Source organism: Suncus etruscus, chromosome 12 (assembly GCF_024139225.1).
Source record: "Suncus etruscus isolate mSunEtr1 chromosome 12, mSunEtr1.pri.cur, whole genome shotgun sequence".
Lineage (NCBI taxonomy): Eukaryota > Metazoa > Chordata > Mammalia > Eulipotyphla > Soricidae > Suncus > Suncus etruscus.
The window spans coordinates 89,562,338-89,581,936 of NC_064859.1; the positions used below are offsets into that span (position 1 = coordinate 89,562,338).

General features: G+C 37.9%; 1 protein-coding gene across 1 annotated transcript in view; it reads left to right on the plus strand.

Annotated features, from left to right (window-relative positions):
- The window catches only part of NCOA1 (nuclear receptor coactivator 1), a 131,042-nt gene that overhangs the window by 37,240 nt on the left and 74,203 nt on the right, over window positions 1–19,599 (plus strand). The window contains exons 5-8 of the mRNA XM_049784504.1: window positions 338–515; window positions 4,415–4,594; window positions 6,830–6,925; window positions 9,204–9,344. Coding sequence (XP_049640461.1) covers window positions 338–515; window positions 4,415–4,594; window positions 6,830–6,925; window positions 9,204–9,344 — 595 coding nt within the window. The remainder of the gene's footprint in view (window positions 1–337; window positions 516–4,414; window positions 4,595–6,829; window positions 6,926–9,203; window positions 9,345–19,599) is intronic.

Consider the following 19,599-nt stretch of genomic DNA (forward strand, 5'->3'; position numbering starts at 1 on the left):
GGATGTGACCCAAAAACCAAAAAAAAAGAAATGTTTGACTCTTTACGTCTGTTACCATAACTGTTATCATAGTTGTTCTTTCTAAGGAAGAGAGTTGAGAGCTATGCATTCATGTCTACTTGACACTTTAGTTTGTAGACTACTTAAAAATCCTATTCCTTCCAAAGAGAATATGCACTATTAAATCTACTCAGTACTAATTTTTAATTTGACATGTATTTCTGACTTCCTTTTTAAATAGAGAAATGTGCATTTATTTTTTTTCATATTTTAACCTCCTGACCTCTTAATCATCTTCCTCTTCACCCCCCCCCTTTTTTTTTTTTTGGCTTTACAGGCCTTAGATGGATTTTTCTTCGTTGTGAACTGTGAAGGAAGAATTGTTTTTGTGTCAGAAAATGTGACCAGCTACTTAGGCTACAATCAGGAGGAATTAATGAATACAAGTGTCTACAGCATTCTGCATGTTGGCGATCATGCAGAGTTTGTTAAGAATCTGCTCCCAAAATCACTTGGTAAGAAAAAATGTGTTTTTTAAAAGAATGCTAACTTGAATGGAGCCATAATATAATGGAGAAGGCATTTGCCTTGATGCGATTCGTGCATGGGTTCAATCCTTGGCATCCCATATGGTTCCCAAGCACCTCCCAGTATAATTTCTGAACACAAGCCTGGAGTAACCCTGAGTCCAGCTGGTGTGGCTCCCTAAAATGAGAATGCTAACTCTTGGTTGCTTCTCTCTATGGTATCGATAGAGTACATTATTATATTTAGAGTGTATGGTATTAATGCATGAAAATGTAGTTTCAGCCATAGATATGACTCAGAAGAGGGAATGCATCAGTTCGTTAGCTGACAGAACATTCCTCTCATCTTTTCCTCGAGATTATGCCACATTAGGTGACAGCAGTGGGAGCCAGAGCAGGCAGTTGCTTTGCCATAAGAAACTTCTGCTTGCAGTTCCATTTTCAGTTTTTATTATATGCAAGAAAGAGACAGATGTATATTCTAATCACAACTCTGCTCAAAGCAGAAAAGGAGGGAGGGGAGAAAGTATGGCTAGATTTGTGGAAGGCAAATATATATAGTCATATGCCCAGGCAAATTAATACTTTGGGATGTAAGTGATATCAGTTTGGGAATTTCAAGTATGGTTGGATGAGTGGGTCACTGCTAATGGAGCCTAAGGTGGGTTGGCTTATTTTCTTCCTCAGTGAAGAAAATGGTGGGGTCTGTCCTCTATTTTCTTTTTGTATTCAAAATTTTATTTCTTTTTTGAAAATAACTTTTTTATTTAAAAAGAAAAATAATTTATTTAAGAACCGTGATTATAGAAATGTTCGTAGTTGTTTTTCAGTCCTAGAATGTGTACAATCCTTTCCCCTCTATTTCCTTTACTCAGCTTTTTCGTGTTTATGTTAAAGGAGAACATGGGAAAGTTCTTTTATCACTAAACCAAAAAAGCCTGACAAATGTTGCCAGTCTCTCTCTCTCGACTTTCCACACTGTTCCCTCAGTGGAACAGAAGGCTCTTTCTCCTTTGGAAGAACTCTGTGTTTATGGAAGCTGAAGAACTGAAGACCCTATTTCTCTTAGGTTCATTAAGTTGATCAATAAATTGACAGTTCTGTTTGTTTATAGAATTTTAAAGGGGCAGTGGGTTTAGAAATAACTAGGCTCCTGGTATTGGGGAGATAGCTCAGAATGCTAGTGAGTATGAGCTGCAGATTGTAATGTACCCGGCACATGGTCCCTGATCACAAAGCCTGGAGCACTAGTCTGGAGAACCACTGGGGGTGGCCCCAAGACATACAAACAAACAAAAGTGGAGTCCTTTATTGTTAAAGTTGAGGCAGGAATGGTTTCTAACCTCACCTATAATACTTGTTCATAGAAGAACTAAAACTGTACTTTTAGGGCTGGAAAAATAATACAGTGCTTAAGGTGTTTGCCTTAACATGCATGCAGCCAAAAGAGATGCCCCACAAAAGTTCCCATGGCAAAACCATATGAATGTGGTGCTATTCAGTATGCTGTTGGCATGCTGTAAACAAGAAAAGGGCAACATTCATTCCAAGAGAACTAACCTGAGGCTCCAGAGAATAGTACAGCAGTCAGGGCACTTACCTTCCGTGTAGCCTACCTGGTCCCCTGTTCCCTGCCAGGTGAGATTTTTAAGCACAGAGCCAGAACTAAACCCTGAGTACCATCAAGTTGGAACCAAAAAAAAAAAAAAAAACCCAACAAACTAAAACGAAATAGCTAAGAGAAACTAGTGTTTATACTGGGCATATTAAGCACTCTAAGAGCTGAAGTAGCTCTCAGGAATTTGAAAAGTAGGAAGACAAAGAGAAAGATACTTGGGTTCAAAGGAAGTGCTAGTCTGCTCCATCCAGAGAACACTTGGTAAAAACTAATAGAAAGGAGCCTGAGTACTGGAACACATTCCCCTGGGAGTTCAGTGCACAATGGTTTTTACAAATATAAAAAGTAGGTGTGGAAGAGCTAGTGTAGCAAGTAAGGGGCTTGCATTGCATGCAGCAGGCCTGGGTTTGGTCCTCAGCATTCCATATTGTTTCCTAAGCCCACCAGAATTGATTCCTGGGTGCAGAAGCAGAGTAATCCCTGAGCACCGATGGGTGTGCTTGGGTTATTTGAGGGGTGGAGAAAAGGACCTTCCCCATCTGTGTTCAGAGTTTACTTCTGGCTCTGCTCAGGATTCACCCCTGACAGTGCATAGGGGACTACATGTAAGCTCTTTATACAGAATTCGATATGGTCTCTCCAGCCCAAGAGTTCTGGATTATTAAGAAAAAAGAATTTAATAAGAAAAAAGAATTTAATGGAGGATTGGAGCTACAATAGGGGCTTGAATGATAGTACAGGGGTATTTGCTTTGCATGAGGCCAACTCAGGTTTGATCCTGGGCATCCCATATGGTTCCCTCAGCATCGCCAGGATGCTTAAGTTTAGAATTAGGAGTAACCTCAGCATCACCAGGCATGGCCTAAAAACAAACAAAAGAAAAGCAAGGAGGGTAGAAAGAATATGGTTGATGTAGCCCAAAGAATTAGCGTAGAGCTGAGAGCCCCTATTCCACAGTATCACAGATCCCCTGACTACCACCAGGAGTGATACCCCACACATCAAATCTGGAGTAGCTATAGCCCCCAAACAAAATACATCTTTAAAAAGGCTCCCACTTTGTTCAGCTAATGTCTGCATGGTCAGAAATTAGCCTTGGAAACCTGCTGGCCACCATGAGTAGGACATCACACTGCAGCTACCTAGTCAGGAGCCTCCCAGGATTACTCTTATCTGAAATCTACAGAGCGCTTCCCATCATCAAATTTAATGTTCTTCTATTTAAACATTTCAGTGCAATAACTTATTGATTACCCACAATATTCAAGACATGGTAACACTAAACCGGAAATAGAATAAAGTGCTAGAAGAAAGGGGTTCTTAAAAAATTGTCTCTATAGAATCTCGATTCATTTTTTAAAAAGGAAAAATATTTTAATCCTTTTCTTCTAGAAGTATATGAGCACATAAAACCTCTTGCATAATAGTGGATTTGTGGCTTTCCAGTCATTCTCTCGTTGCCAGGGAATATCTAGAAACAAATGAAAAAGTTAATTAGCTTCCCAAAATTCCGAGCAAAAGATCTAGTAAACTTTTTTTTTTTTTTTTTTGTGGCTTTTTGGGTCACACCCGGCAGTGCTCAGGGGTTACTCCTGGCTCCATGCTCAGAAATTGCTCCTGGCAGGCACAGGGGACCATATGGGACGCCGGGATTCGAACCGATGACCTTCTGCATGAAAGGCAAACGCCTTACCTCCATGCTATCTCTCCGGCCCCTAGTAAACTATTTTTAACTTTTGTCTTTAACTTTGATAAAGACTTAATAGTGGGCCCAGAGAGATAGCACAGTGGCGTTTGCCTTGCAAGCAGCCGATCCAGGACCAAAGGTGGTTGGTTCGAATCCCGGTGTCCCATATGGTCCCCGTGCCTGCCAGGAGCTATTTCTGAGCAGATAGCCAGGAGTAACCCCTGAGCACCGCCGGGTGTAGCCCAAAAACAAAAAAAACAACAACAAAAAAAAAAGAAAACTTAATATTAAGGATCATTTATTGTGTGCATTAGGCCCTGGGTTCAGTTTCCTGTACTGCCAAAAAAGAATAAATTAGGATATTTGTAGGGCCTCAACTTTAAAAGGGAGAGCCCTGTAAGATTTCTTGGATACTTCACAATTTTCTAATTGATTTGTTATTTAGATTTTCTAAATAAGATAAATAGATAGGAAGAAATTTGTTTTTTAGTCGGGGTATATAGTTAGACAGGTGACTTATCTTAGACGTCTTCAGAGTTTGTACCTTATTCACTGAAAAAAATATGCATTTTTCTTTCGCAGTTAGTGGAGTTCCTTGGCCTCAAGAAGCAACACGACGAAATAGCCATACCTTTAATTGTAGGATGCTAATACACCCTCCAGATGAGCCAGGCACGGAGAACCAAGTAGCTTGCCAGAGATATGAAGTAATGCAATGTTTCACTGTGTCACAGCCAAAATCCATTCAAGAGGATGGAGAAGGTAAAACAAAAGGCTCTTTTTGTTTTTAAGATGTTTGATTGCTTTTTCCATGGCTTCAGAACAGGGCAGTAATTGATTACTATGCTGCCTCTTCAGATATTTCTACTTTACTATATGTTATAGTGGCTGTTCAATTTGGTATTTATTACTATTTAAGAAAAAGTTGCTAATAAGTGGCATCACCCTTTTTCTAAACATTCCCAAAGTCGGAATCTTAAGCTGGCATTCCTAATAAAATGTCAAATTCGAACCAACTTGCTGCCTAGAAATAAGAGCTGTAACTAACTGCTGCCAGTTGGAAATGTACCAAATGTAGCAGGCTGTTGAACAGCTCTGATTTTTAGAAAGTTTCAAGTTTAGAGTGTAGAGAACATTGGAGAATAGAGTTAGCAAGTTTGAGGCCATACAAGGTAATTATAAGGCAAAAGCTTATGAAGAGATGAAAGTACAGCCAAAACTCTAATATGAACATTTTATCCACAAGCAGTTAGTTAAATTGACATTCAGTGAGTTTTCCACGTGAACTTAGACTGAACTAAGTTAAGAGCACCTCACATCAGAAGCTGAAGTAAGAACCGGGGAAGGTAGTAGATGAGAAGCTAGTTTGATGTCAGGAAGATTGCGTAGGTAGGAGGTCACAGCTGGGAGTGAATGAATGCCACAATCCTCTGGGGGATTTGCCCAGTACACATGAGGGTCTGTCTTAGAGTATTTAGATTCAAGTCATGTGATAGCTGGTGTCACACTCTCAAAATTAGAACTGGAATTTTGAACAAAGTATCTCTCTCTTTAAAACATTAAGTCTTCTGTTTAAACCAAAATAATGCTGCTTCAGAACAGTTCAGTTCTTTCTCTCTCATGGTATTTATTATCTGGACAGTGGTTATAATTTTGTCTGCTTGTTTGTTTTTGTTGCCACACCCAGCCATGTTCAGGAGTTACTCCTGGCATTCTTGGGGAACTACATGGGTGCTGGAAATTGAATCTGGGTTGGCCTGCGCAAGGCAAATGCTCTACCGACTGTGCTCTCACTCTGGCCCCAGGAATGATTTTTTTTAGCCATTAAGTGTAAGAAATGGACACACACACACACACACACACACACGTATACTGAGACACATCAGTCTCTCTCTCTCTTTTTTTTCCGGTTTTGGTTTTCACACACACACACACACACACACACACATACATCAGTCTCTCTCTCTTTTTTCCGGTTTTGGTTTTCTCTCTCTCTCTCTCTCTCACACACACACACACACACACACACACACACACACACACACACACACACACGTATACTGAGATACATCAGTCTTTTTTTTTTCTGGTTTTGGTTTTCTCACACACACACACACACACACACACACATGTATACTGAGATACATCAGTCTCTCTCTCTCTTTTTTTTTTTTTCCGGTTTTGGGGTCACACCCAGTAGTGCTCAGGGGTTACTTCTGGCTTTATACTCAGAAATCGCTTCTGGCGGGGCCCGGAGAGATAGCACAGCGGCGTTTGCCTTGCAAGCAGCCGATCCAGGACCAAAGGTGGTTGGTTTGAATCCCGGTGTCCCATATGGTCCCCCGTGCCTGCCAGGAGCTATTTCTGAGCAGACAGCCAGGAGTAACCCCTGAACATCGCCGGGTGTGGCCCAAAAACCAAAAAAAAAAAAAAAAGAAATCGCTTCTGGCAGGCTCAGGGGACCATATGGGATTTTGGAATTCTAACCACTGTCCTTCTGCATGCAAGGCAAACACCCTACCTCCATGTTATCTCTCTGGCCCACATCAGTCTCCTTTAGTTTATGTGAGAATATTCGATGAGAAGGGATGATTTGTTCTGTCTCTACCTAGAGCTGCCAACGTTTTGGTTGCCAGAAATGATAGTTCTCATATTAAACAATTAGATCATTGTGATGCCTCAATTGTTACTTGCATTTTTTTTTTTTTTTTTTGGTTTTTGGTTTTTGGGTCTCACCCGGCAGTACTCAGGGGTTACTCCTGGCTGTCTGCTCAGAAAGCTCCTGGCAGGCACGGGGGACCATATGGGACACCGGGATTTGAACCAACCACCTTTGGTCCTGCATCGGCTGCTTGCAAGGCAAAGGCCGCTGTGCTATCTCTCCGGGCCCCGTTACTTGCATTTTTGTAGGAAGAAAAAAAAAACCTTTATGGCAAGTGATAGATATGAATCATTTTCTCTTCTCTTTCCTTCAATTTCCACTTCTTGCTTTGGTAGATTTCCAGTCATGTTTGATTTGTATTGCACGGCGGTTACCTCGGCCTCCAGCCATCACCGGTGTTGAGTCCTTTATGACCAAGCAAGATACTACAGGTAAAAAAAAAAAAAGATACTACAGGTATCAATCATGGCATTCAGAATGCTCCATCAGTATGAAATATGGCTATGTCCTAAAATTAACTGTGAATAAAATCTGCTATTTTTTATTCTTTGTTTCTTCACTTGTTCATCTAAAAGCAATACTTTTGGTGGTGATCTTGTTTATTTTAGAGTTTATAAACATTGCCAGAGGCAAGGTACTAAATATATAAAAGTTACATTATAACTATTTACATATCTATATTAGTTTTGGCTATAAATTCTTATTTATAATCATGGAAAATTAAAGAAATTTAGTGATGTACATAAAATATCTATAAATGTTTCTATAATTGTGGTGGTTTTGATATTATGTTTCAGTGTATCTTATCTTTTATTTTTTCACTTTTTCTTAAATTTATTCAGCACATTCGGACTGATGCTTTAAAGCACCTGCCACTTTGTGTAAGATTGGTCAGGGTAAAACAAAAAGCAACGCTGTAATTACAGAATGTGGTCAGTTTATGATTGAAAAGGTATACGTATGCAGCAAAGCTGAACGGAGGAGAAAAAAAATGAATGGAGAGCTCTTACATCATATCTGAGGAGCTGATAATTTGACTGTGTATTCTCTTCTGTAATTTTTGATAACCACAGAAAATGTGGTAATTTTCTGTGTATTATTCTTTTCATATTTGTATTTTGATATATAACCACCACTCTAATTTTAAAATGTAAATAAACTCAACTACATGTTTAAGACCAACATTTAAAAAATAATTTCTCCTAAATTTTATTTTTTGTGGAAATTTCACTTTATTTCTTTAGCTTCTCCATTGTTTATAAATCTTTCTAGAATATTTAATAAACTTCTAGTTCAAAATATTTAACATTCCTATGTTGTGTTCTTTCGTCTTATATTTTTAAAGTTAAATATTCAATGTTACTAAAGTATAAATGGAGATAAATTAGCACATGTAGAATAACTTGACTGAATTCTTCCATAGCCACTCAGGAAATGTGTTCAAGGACATAAGGATTGGAAATCACCCCTCAATTCTATAAAACATGATCTGAATATACCTTTTCTAGCACTGTGAGGCAAGATAGTTTTGTTTTGAAACTTACTTAGATATGAGGCAAGATAATTATGTGATTGAACACAGGCTTCTACAGAGTCGAACAGGCAAGCAAAGTTACAGAGAGAAGCAAGATATGTGCTTAAGGGAGAACCTGGACTTGAAGAGCAAGTCTACCTGGCAATTCTTTTTGTTCTTGTTATTTTTTTGTTTTGTTTTGTTGTTATTTTGGCTTGGTTTGGTTTTGGTTTTGGGGCCACAAACTGAAGGTAACTACCGGCTTTGCACTCAGGAATCACTTCTTTTTTTTTTTTTTTTTTTTTTTTTTTTTTGTGGTTTTTGGGTCACACCCGGCAGTGCTCAGGGGTTATTCCTGGCTTCACGCTCAGAAATTGCTCCTGGCAGGCACGGGGGACCATATGGGACGCCGGGATTCGAACTGATGACCTCCTGCATGAAAGGCAAACACCTTACCTCCATGCTATCTCTCCGGCCCCAGGAATCACTTCTGTCAGACTCAGGACCATATGGGATATCGAAGATTGAACCTGGGACCACCATGTGCAAGGCAAATACTCTGCCTGCTGTACTATCACTCTGGCCCCTAGCCTAATGATTCTTACTATTCCTATTTATCTTTATCCAATTTGACTTTTGTTGCCTTTATTCATTTCATCTTTAATGCAAATCTTACATTTCAAAATGAGGTCAAAGAAGAGACTTGCTATCTAGTATCTCTTTGGTTACTGGAAATTAAATTAAGCCAAAATTATATATCATATATTATATATCTTATTTATTCCCAATAAGTGGTTCAGCCACTAGCATTATATAGAGATCAAGATATTGAAAACAAGACATTAGCCTCATTACCTTCAGTTCTTTATGGTATGACTTTATTTTATTTTGTTCGGGTGTGTTGGGGATTAAACTCAGGAACTCATACATGTAAGGCAGGTGCTCTATTATGGAGGTACAGACCTAGTGCTTAAATTTTAGAATATGATTTTCTATTACATGACACACTGCAAAACTAAAGTAATTTTATGTTTTTGATGTATTCCATTACCAGGTTTAATTCATCACACTTTTTAAAAATGTTTTTTATCTTTTAAGCATTTGGTAGTGGAGCAGAATATTCATTGTTGTTGTTTTGAAAAGTGGATGATCTGTATCGAGGGTATCATACTTATCAACTTTGATTCTTTGTTTAGGTAAAATCATCTCCATTGATACTAGTTCCCTGCGAGCTGCTGGCAGAACTGGCTGGGAAGATTTAGTGAGAAAATGCATCTATGCCTTTTTCCAACCTCAGGGCAGAGAGCCATCATATGCCAGACAACTATTTCAAGAAGGTAAAGTTTGTCTCTCAATTATTCTTATTATTTTTCTTTATGAATATTGAATGGTTTACATAGAACTTATAGCTTGAAAGTATTTTCTCCAAATTAGTTTTTGCAATAATGTTTTAGGAAAAGGAAGAAATGGGTAAGCAAAGTAATCCACGAGTGGATCCTGAAATTTGGGATGCACATTTTAAGGTCAGGAAATCATGTGGTGGTCACTCACTCATTCATTCTCCATTCATTCAGCAGGCATGTTCCACAACAGTAACACCATAATGTTCAGGAATACTGATGACTGATGAGGCAGGGCTTTTGGCTGAAGGAGCTCAAACTCTAGAAAATATACAGCAATCTTTTTTGGGTTTGGGGCCACACCCAGTGATGCTCAGGGGTTACTCCTGGCTATATCGCTCAGAAATCGCTCCTGACTTGGGGGACCATATGAGACACTGGGGGATCGAACCACGGTCTGTCCTAAGCTAGTGCAGGCAAGGCAGGTGCCTTACCGCTTGCGCCACCACTCTTGCCCCAATATACAGCAATCTTAATGATCTTTGTGGACTGAGGCTATAAGAGAGGTATAATCAAAGAAGAAAAAAAATGGATTTGAGAACCAGGGGTAGTGATTATTTGTGCCTGGCTTTTGAAGATAGTTTCTAGCCAATACCACAGAGTTTCTTGTATAATAGAGTAGATCTGTGCCTTGCATATTTACTTCCTGACTATTATAGTACCTGTATCTCCTAACTCAGGTTGAAATTTCAAGTCTAAACCTATGTTTTGGGCAGGGGAGATGTCTCAAAAGCTCTAGAGCATATGCTTTCCATGGGATTCCTCAAGTTATATCCCTGTGGTCTCCTGAGTCCCTCCAGGAGTGACCCAAGCACAGAACTGGAATGGCCTCCAAACAAATAATTTAATTGCTACGTCCATAGCATTCCCTATTCATTAGGAACTTAACAGTAACATCTGAAGGTAGGACCAATTGTCTATGAGTTAAAGCTAGACAGTACAGAGATTTAAAGTTAAAGAATTTTTTAAGCATTTTTAATGTGTTGCCATCTAATTATGGTGACCTAGTATAAACTATTCCTTTCCCAGAGTAATTTGTTCTCCAGACTCCAAGTAAATAATTTTTGTTCTTTTGTTTTGGACCACATCCATGTGTGTTCAGGGACTATACTCTGTGATGCTTCAGTGACCATGTGGTGGCTAGAGTTAATCGGGTCTACCTCATGCAAGTGCCTGCTTTCAGTCTTTATATCATCTATCTTAACACTCAATAAATTCTTATTTGTGTGTGTGTTGGGATGTGTGAGCTGTGTGAGAGGCATATCTGGCTGTGCTTAGAGCTTACTCCTGGCTCTGTACTCGAGGATTACTCCTGGTGGTTCTTAGGGGACCATATGTGAAGCCAGAGATTGAACCCATATCAACTATTTCTAGTGATAAATGGGATATACAGGTGAAAATTTTTCCCCTGGAAATCATTGACCCTTTGGTTACCTCTGAAATAGCTTTCCTCGGACTAATAGTTCTCTAGTAAGCCCCTAATTTGACAGTTTCCATTCTCAGAAATGGTATTTAAGTGGATAAAGTCAGGAATTTGTTGTTGTTATTGTTGTTTTTTAAAGTTCTTCAGGCAATTCTAAAGTGTAGTTAGGTTTGGAAATGATTGTAATAAACAACTAACTCATTCAGTGGATGCAAACTTTCTTTCCCTCCACCAGGAGTTAGCTCTGTTTTCACTCATGAGAGTTGAAGTATTTGATATTTAAATTTTCCCCTTAGCTTTGTTCCCTTGGAGGTGGAGTTTTGGCTTGGTTTGCCTTGGCTTGACTTTATTCAGTTTGGTTTAGTTTGGTTTGGTTTTGGGTCACATCCTTTGGTACTCAGGGGCTACTCCTGGCTCTGCACTCAGGAATCACTCCTGGTGGGCTCAAAGACGTGGGTCAGCTGTGTGCAAGGCAAGCACTCTGCCCACTATACCAAGGCTCCGGCCCCTCCCCTTGACTTTGTAAGTTTAATTTTAAAGGCTTCACTTAAAAGATTTTAATTTTACATGTAATTTATGTACCCTCCACCAAGGCAAAAATGATCTAGATCATCTCATCTAAGTGGTTACTATAATCTGTATTTTAAATTATGTATTTAAATAAATACATACATCTGTATGTATTTAAAGTAATATTTCTAAATCAGGAGAATTCTGCATAAACTAAATTTATTAAAGTAATGAAGAAGGGAAACTATTTAAGAAATATTTCTAAATTCTCTTAAATAGCTTAGACTAAAGAGTAATGAGATTAAAGCATTCTAAACTTTGTAAAGGAAAAAAAGCTGTTTATAACATCTGAAGGGAAACTAGCAATAATATAAATTAGTAAAGAAATAGAATGAAACTTTTCTCCTTCATTTCTACATGTCCTTTTTCTCCCCTGAACCCCCTTTTTACGTGCATTGTGACAGGGGTCAGCACATATCTTCATCATATTCGATTTGTGCTCAGAGAGACTGTTGAGAACTACTTTCTCAGTCTTCTTTTCTTCTGCTTTTTAAAAGCAAACTCTTCCTAAAAAACTAATGTATTTTTTCTCAATTTAAGTGGTTCATATGTTACATGATCCTGATTCTGGCATTAGAGAGATTTTATACAACTTACCAAATAGCTGTCAAGAATTAAATACATCTTTTTCTAATATTTTATATTTAGCAATGTCCAGTGTCTTAAGGAAAATGTGATTCTTGGGCCAGAGAGATACAAAGCTTAAGGCATCTTGCGTGCAGCTGATCCTAGTTCAATTCCTGATATGGCATATGGTCCACCATGCATTGCCAGGAGCAATCCATGAGCACAGAGCCTGGAGCTATCCCTTGCACCCTTCCAGTGTGGTCCAAGAAAAAGAAAAATACAGCCAATGAAACAAATAGAAATGTATTGTTAAAGAGGTTGGCTTGTTGAATTAAAATTTTAATTGAGGGTCTAGATATCTTAATAAATTACAGTGGTATGCTTAATTAAACATGTAAGTCTGAGAACCAGTTGTATATCAAGAATGGAGAAAGTTGTGAATTTGCCTTTTCATTTTTCCTGTTGCCTGTTAGGGAATGTCTTAAAAGAGTAAAAACAGGGCCCGGAGAGATAGCACAGTGGTGTTTGCCTTGCAAGCAGCCGATCCAGAACCAAAGGTGGTTGGTTCGAATCCCGGTGTCCCATATGGTCCCCGTGCCTGCCAGGAGCTATTTCTGAGCAGACAGCCAGGAGTAATCCCTGAGCACAGCCGGGTGTAACCCAAAAACAAACAAACAAAAAAAAAGAAAAAAAAAAGAGTTAAAACAAATTCTTCCACTCTGTCCTTTATTTTGTATAAAACTCTTTGGAAGTTTATAAAACTTAGTAGTGTTATATTTTTAGGCAAGAAAATTTCATGTCTTGTGTTTTCCCTGTTTATTAACCTCCGCTTTGATTGCGACAACTAGTATTAAGTCTTATAAAAGTTTAACACTGGAGGGGCCAGAGAGATAGCATGAAGATAAGGTGTTTGTCTTGTATGCAGAAAGATGGTGGTTCGAATCCCGGCATCCCATATGGTCCCTTAAGCCTGCCAGGAGTGATTTCTGAGCATAGAGTCAGTACCTTGCATGCAGAAGGTCGTGGTTCGTATCCTGGCAGTCCCATATGGTCCCCTGAGCCTGCCAGGAGCGATTTCTAAGCATAGAGCCAGGAGTAACACCTGAGTGCTGCCAGGTGTGACCCAACCCCCCCCCCAAAAATAGTTTAACACTTAAAATTTTAATTTCTTAAGTTTTCAGCACCTTTTCACACACTTTTGCAGCTCATGAACAGATTAACATTTTATTTTATTTATTTTTAGGGGCCTTGGGGGCCACACTTGGTGGTGTTCAAATTACTCCTGACTCTATACTCAGGAATCACCTCTGGCAGGTTCTGGAGACTATATGTGGTGCCAGGGATTTAGCATGGGTCTGATTGCCTTAAGCAAAGCAAGAACCCTACCCATTTTACTATATTGCTGGGCTCTTAACATTTTATTTTTAATAATCAAATTTGAAAAAGTATTTCATCCAAAGAATATTGGGAGCTCTCAGACTCAGCTAAATAAAAGCAGTGGTTCTGCATTGAGATGTGAGAATATGGGAGGGGCAATGGGAAATCAATGGGTTTCAGGATACGATGAGAAATGTTTTTCAGTGATAGAAAATTTGTGCCAGTATATGTAATTTGGAAAAGGTACTAAGGTTCAATTCAATTTAGAGCTATACTTTTTGTTTTGTTTTCATTTGGTTTTTGGGTCACACCCGGCAGTGCTCAGGGGTTATTCCTGGCTTAGAAGTCACTACTGGCAGGCTCGGGGACCATATGGGATACCGGGATTTGAACCACTGTCTGTTCTATCAGCTGCGTGCAAGGCTAGCGCCTTACCACTCTCCTATCTCTCCAGCCCCAGTTTTTGTTGTTTTAATTAAATAGTGTAGGGTTATCTCAAAAGGTGGTGTTCAGGAAGCCAGAGAGCCTGTCCAGAGATTCTCAATATGAACTGACACTGAGGGCCCACCCCCAAGGCTATCCCCAGAAATGCTCTTGGAATTCTGTGGTTTTGAGCACCAAACCAGTGTCAGCTACGTGTCAGGTACATGACTTAATTCTTCAACTCTCTGTTCAATCCCTAAAACTGTTGTTTTAAAGATAGGTCTAGGCTATACTTTTTCTCAAAGATCTCCGAGAAGCTTTGTTGTGAGAACAAATTTCTGGACTCCACCCACACTACTGAACTGAATCTGAATACATGGTCAGGATTTTTTTCTTACAGAGATATTTGGAAAGCATAATTTTTAGTTCCAGAAGATACTAATAATTTCAATTAGAAAATTATATTTGGGGGGCCGTAGAGATAGTATGGAGGTAAGGCATTTGCCTTGCATACAAAAGGTCGGTGGTTTGAATCCCGGCATCCCAGATGGTCCCCTGAGCACTGCCGGGTGTGACCCAAAAACCAAATAAATAAATAAATAAATAAAATAATATTTGGCCCTTTGTTAAGTTTTCAGAAAGATTTAGCTTCCCATTAGGGAATTTATGAGACATATTTAAGTATTCAAGTTTCTAGAAACTTATGTAGGTGATGTACTTGTTTGTCTTTGTGTTTTTCCTCAGTATTTTTTCACATAGCATAGGAGAATTACATGAGAGAAAGCACTTGATGAAGATTAGTACTTTTGATTAGTACTTTGTTGATAATCTACAAAAGTTTTATGAAAGTTTTAATTAACTATTAATGATGAAATAGATTACTTATTGCCCCAAAAGTTACCCATGATAGCCTTGCTGTATTAAAAAAGTATGCTAAGAAATTGAGCACAACATTTATAATATCATTTCACTCTTGTATATTTGTTTAACTCTAAAAGTTGAGCAAAATGTTAACAGTGGTATATTTAACAGGATAACTTGACTTTACTTATTATTTTTCATTTCTTTACTATCTTACAAAACATTGTTTTCATTAGAAAGATCATGAGACGGAAGTTTATAGTCGATACATTTAAAAGCATTGCCATAAAACATAAGTACCTGTAGATAATGATTAAGCACAATGTTCTTTGAGATTTGTAGAATATATTGATTCATAGTTCAGATAACTATAGATTATATGATAATCTTTATGCCAAACTGAGATATTTTCTTCCTTTTTTAAAAAAAAGAAAATTTGATTATTGAACAGAATTTACTCATTGAAAATCTTAAAGCAACCAAGAGTATTTTTTCTTAAATTTGTTTAAAACTGCATTCTTTCTGAATATATATACAGGGTTATACCAAAAAGAGAAAGAAACTCTGTCAACATTAGTTTGTGGTACCCTGCCTCACATTTTTTTCTGTTCATGTAGGAAATATTAGTCAAGAACTTTTATTAGATTTATCTCACTCATAACGATTGAGTCAAAAGCCCAAATACTCTCTGCATCTGTACTTTGGCCTCAGAAACTTGATTTTCCTTTGCTACGTAGCTCTGTTGAGTCCTTATCTGAAGGAAAATGAAACAATTTTAATGTTAAAGATTGTTTGAAAGATTTCTGAGTTGTGAGTAATACCACATCAATAAAATTCCTCCCACTAGCATTCTAAAGATCTTAGAAATGGGTAAAAGCCAAGTATCAAAATACTGGCTTGCAAGATATACCTTACAAAAAAGATTTGTGGGGCTGAAGAGCTAGCACAGTGGTAGGGTGTTTACCTTGCATGCACCTGGTGATTCGATTCCTGGCATTCCATATGGTCCCCTGAGCCTGCCAAGAGCAATTTCTTTTCTTTTCTTTTTTTTTTTTTTTTTTTTTTTTTTGGTTTTTGGTCTACACCTGGTAATGCTCAGGAATCATTACTGACTTGGGGGTCATATGGGATGCGGGGGGATCAAACCCTGGTCTGTCCAAGGCTAGCGCCAGCAAGGCACATGCCTTAGCGCTCTGTCACACCAGCCCCATAGGAGCAATTTCTGAGCTCATAGCCAGAAGTAATCCCTGAGCACCAACAGGTGTGACCCAAACAAACAAACAAAAAAAAAAATTTGAGGGAGAAATGCAAAAACTTATGATTAAGATGGGATTCCAGATAGTTTTGCAAATCTTAATATCAATTATGGTCCTTGATTTTAGAATGTGACTCAATGGTGGAGCACTTGCCATGCATGGATGTATTTTGTTCCACCAAGATTACCTCCCCTACTCACTCACTCACTCACTAAATTATAAACACCAAACCCCCAATCCTTTGGTTCAAAGAGAAGTTTTTTTTTTTTTTTTTTTACCAAATTAGTTCTGTAAATGTCATAACTCTAACCATGTCTTAATTCTGAATATTATTGATTATAAATTATTGTTGAAAAATTGGTGATTGTTAATCAGGGTTGAAGTTTTTGGTGTCTTAATAATTGGATGAATGTGGGGCTGGAGAGATAGCAGAGCGGTGTTTGCCTTGCAAGCAGCAGATCCAGGACCCAAGGTGGTTGCTTCGAATCCCGGCGTCCCATATGGTCTCCTGTGCCTGCCAGGAGCTATTTCTGAGCAGAGGAGCCAGGAGTAGCCCCTGAGCACCACCGGGTGTGGCCCAAAAAAACACAAAACAAAACAAAAAAAAAAAAGAATTGGATGAATGTGATGTGGATTCTAGACATAGGTATTTTAGAAACTTACTTGTATTTTCTTTAGTATTTATTCAGGAATCATTTATTCAATGCCTGCTAGGCATGAGGTTTCATGCTAGACATAATCTCACAAACATAACTGGCTTCATTTAGTGGTGATGAATAAAGGCTAATTTGCATTAAGTCCTAAACCTGTAAACACCTACTCTTTCCATGATCTGTGCTGTCTTTAGTTTTTATTGAACAAGATTTATTTAGACATGAGTGGAGAGAAAGAGGAATATGTGTTTGAAAGAGTGGGAAAAAGGCCAGCAAAGACATGTTGAAGGGAGAATACTGGCTTGAAAGAGCAAGCTGTGTTATCTTTGTATTCACCTCTTCATCTGAACAGCTGAGTACTGGAGGGATGTTCATTACTGGAGAGTTCTGGAGAGTTTGGGGGCTTGGGGTGGGGTAAGGGCCGGGAGGGTTGGGTCACATCTGGCAGTGCTCAGGGATTATTCCTGGCTCTGCACTCATGAATTATTCCTGTCAGGCTCAGGACCATTTAGAACACTGAGGATTAAACTCCAGTTGGCTGCATTCAACCAAGTACCCTAACACTGTGCCATCATTCCAGTCCTAGATAGTCATCCTTTTTTGGTGGGGGGCGGGGCATACCCAGAGGCAATCTGGGGTTACTCCTGACTGCACTCCTGGCAGGCTTGGGACCAGGTGGTATGCTGGGGATAGAACCCTGGTCAACTGTGTGCAAGGCAAACGCCCTGCTCACTGTGTTCCTACCTACCCCCAATCCTGAATAGTTCCAATTAGCTTTTAGATAGTTGAAATTTTATTATAATACTGACATTTTTTACTTCATAGTCTTATTGCACACATTATCACCCAAAATAAATAACCTAACTTTAAAACTTAGTGTGTTTTCCACTAGTTTAAATATAGTCCTACATGTTAAGGCAGCTTAATGCCAAAGGAGGACAAGTGCTGTTTCTATAATCCACAGAACCTGAGCTTCTATTTCTTTCTCACTGTAGCATGCTTGTCAATAAATCAGGAAGCTTGTCTCTGTTAATTTCTATCATAACCATAAATCTTGATTCATTTGAAAGTAGAAATACAAATTAGGATATAATAAAGCATTTAATAACAGAACTAAGATTTTAATATAGTCTTCAAAGTTATTCAGTGCTCATTGGTTGATTTTTCTGTGGAGAGTAAAGTGTAAGACTCACTCAAAGTAGAAAACTAGAATGAAAACAGCATACATAAACTATACTTATGCTAGCTGAAGAGAAAAAATACAAAATATTATTTGCTTTCTATTCAAAATAACAAGGAATTTTAGGAAGTAATCAGAAATAACATAGACATGTAAGTTGAAATCAGATTGTATTTTTTTTTAAGTGTAGTGATCACTAGCTATGTACAGCTTTTAGTTGAATTGTGGCTGGAGGAACTGAGCTATAAATATTGGGTGGTGAGGGTTTTGGCCACACCTAACAATCCTCAAGGTTTGCCCCTAGCTCTGTGCTGAGGGATTATTCTTGAAGGTATTCGGGACCATATTGGATATTGGAGGTTGAACCTGGGTCATTGGCATGCAAAGCAAGTGTGCTACCTGCTGTACTATCACTTTGATCCCTAAATTTTTTATTTGTTTTGTTTTGGGGGCCACACTTGGGGACGCTCAGGAGTTACTACTGGCTATGTACTCAGAAATGCTCCTGACTTGGGGGACCATATGGGATGCCAGGGGGTTCGAACCGCAGTCCATCTTAGGCTAGCATGCACAAGGCAGACCTTACCGCTTTGTGCCACTGCTCTGGCCCTTTGATCCCTAAATCTTATTTTAAATTTAAATAACTAGACGTGAAACCTGGGTCTCTTTTAGGTAATACAACGATGGTGAAGACCCCAGCATTCAGCTATTTTCCACCACCATGAATAGATCCAAAAGATCTTTAAACAATGATGAGGAAATGACAAGTTATATAAGCAAAATAACATGAACCTATTGTATCTTGCCTGGACCTTTATAAGCTATAATTTTATCATTACCCCAGCTTAATAGTTTATTTATAATGTTTCTTCTTGTAGTAGTAATCTTTAAAATACATTGTTTAAGAGATACTAACAGTAGTCTATTTTTATAGGTTTTTGCTGTATCAAATATTTTCCTAGGATTTTAGTTTTTGTTAAAGACTTTTGACCTTTTAGTGTTTCATTGGGTACTAAAAGTATCTATGTATTAATATTTAGTTAATGTGCCAGTTATTTGGCTGAAATTGCTAGAGGAGTAAGGAATGCATTTGGTTTGGCATGAATCTTAATCCTTTCAATCAAGATTATATTCTAATTTTAGTATTTAGGCTGACATGTGGTACAGAGTTATGGTTTATTATGACCTCCTTATACCATATAAAAACAATAAGATAGTATATCTTCTGTAAATAGTTTCAAAAGTTATTTATTGCTTGTAATCTTTCATATGCCTTAAGTATAATTAAAGCTCTAAGTGTCTTTGAAATATAGTACTACAAATTACTATAAGCAAAATTATAATAGTCATTTGTAGTAGTAATTCTTATATTTGGTAGATAAGATATTTTATTTTGACATAAACTAAATCTATATTAAATATTTATTTTAAAAGTATTATATTACTAAATTTTGGTGGCACTTTCTTTGTATTCCGGTAAGGCCTTTACATATTGAATTGGAATTTTGTCTGCTATTACTAAAGCAGAAGACAAAAGTATATCGATGTTTATGTAGTGATTTGACTACCTTAGGATAGTTTTTGTTCTTTATGTTGAGACTCATTGGCCATGTCATAATTTTCTCATTGAACTTTATTCAAGTATTTGAAATGATACTTACACAGCTTGTCAAGTGAGATATTAATGATTCACAGTCCTCAGTGAAAATTTGAATTTTGTTTCTTTGTAATTTTAATTGAGATTAAATGGTAAATGTTAAAGTTTGTGAATTATATCTCCAAGCTGTTATTAAAAATAATTCAGCCAGCAAAAAAAAAAAAGGAATTTTTAGAGATAATACGATAAGGGTAAAACCTTACTTCTGGTATTTTTTTGTTTTTG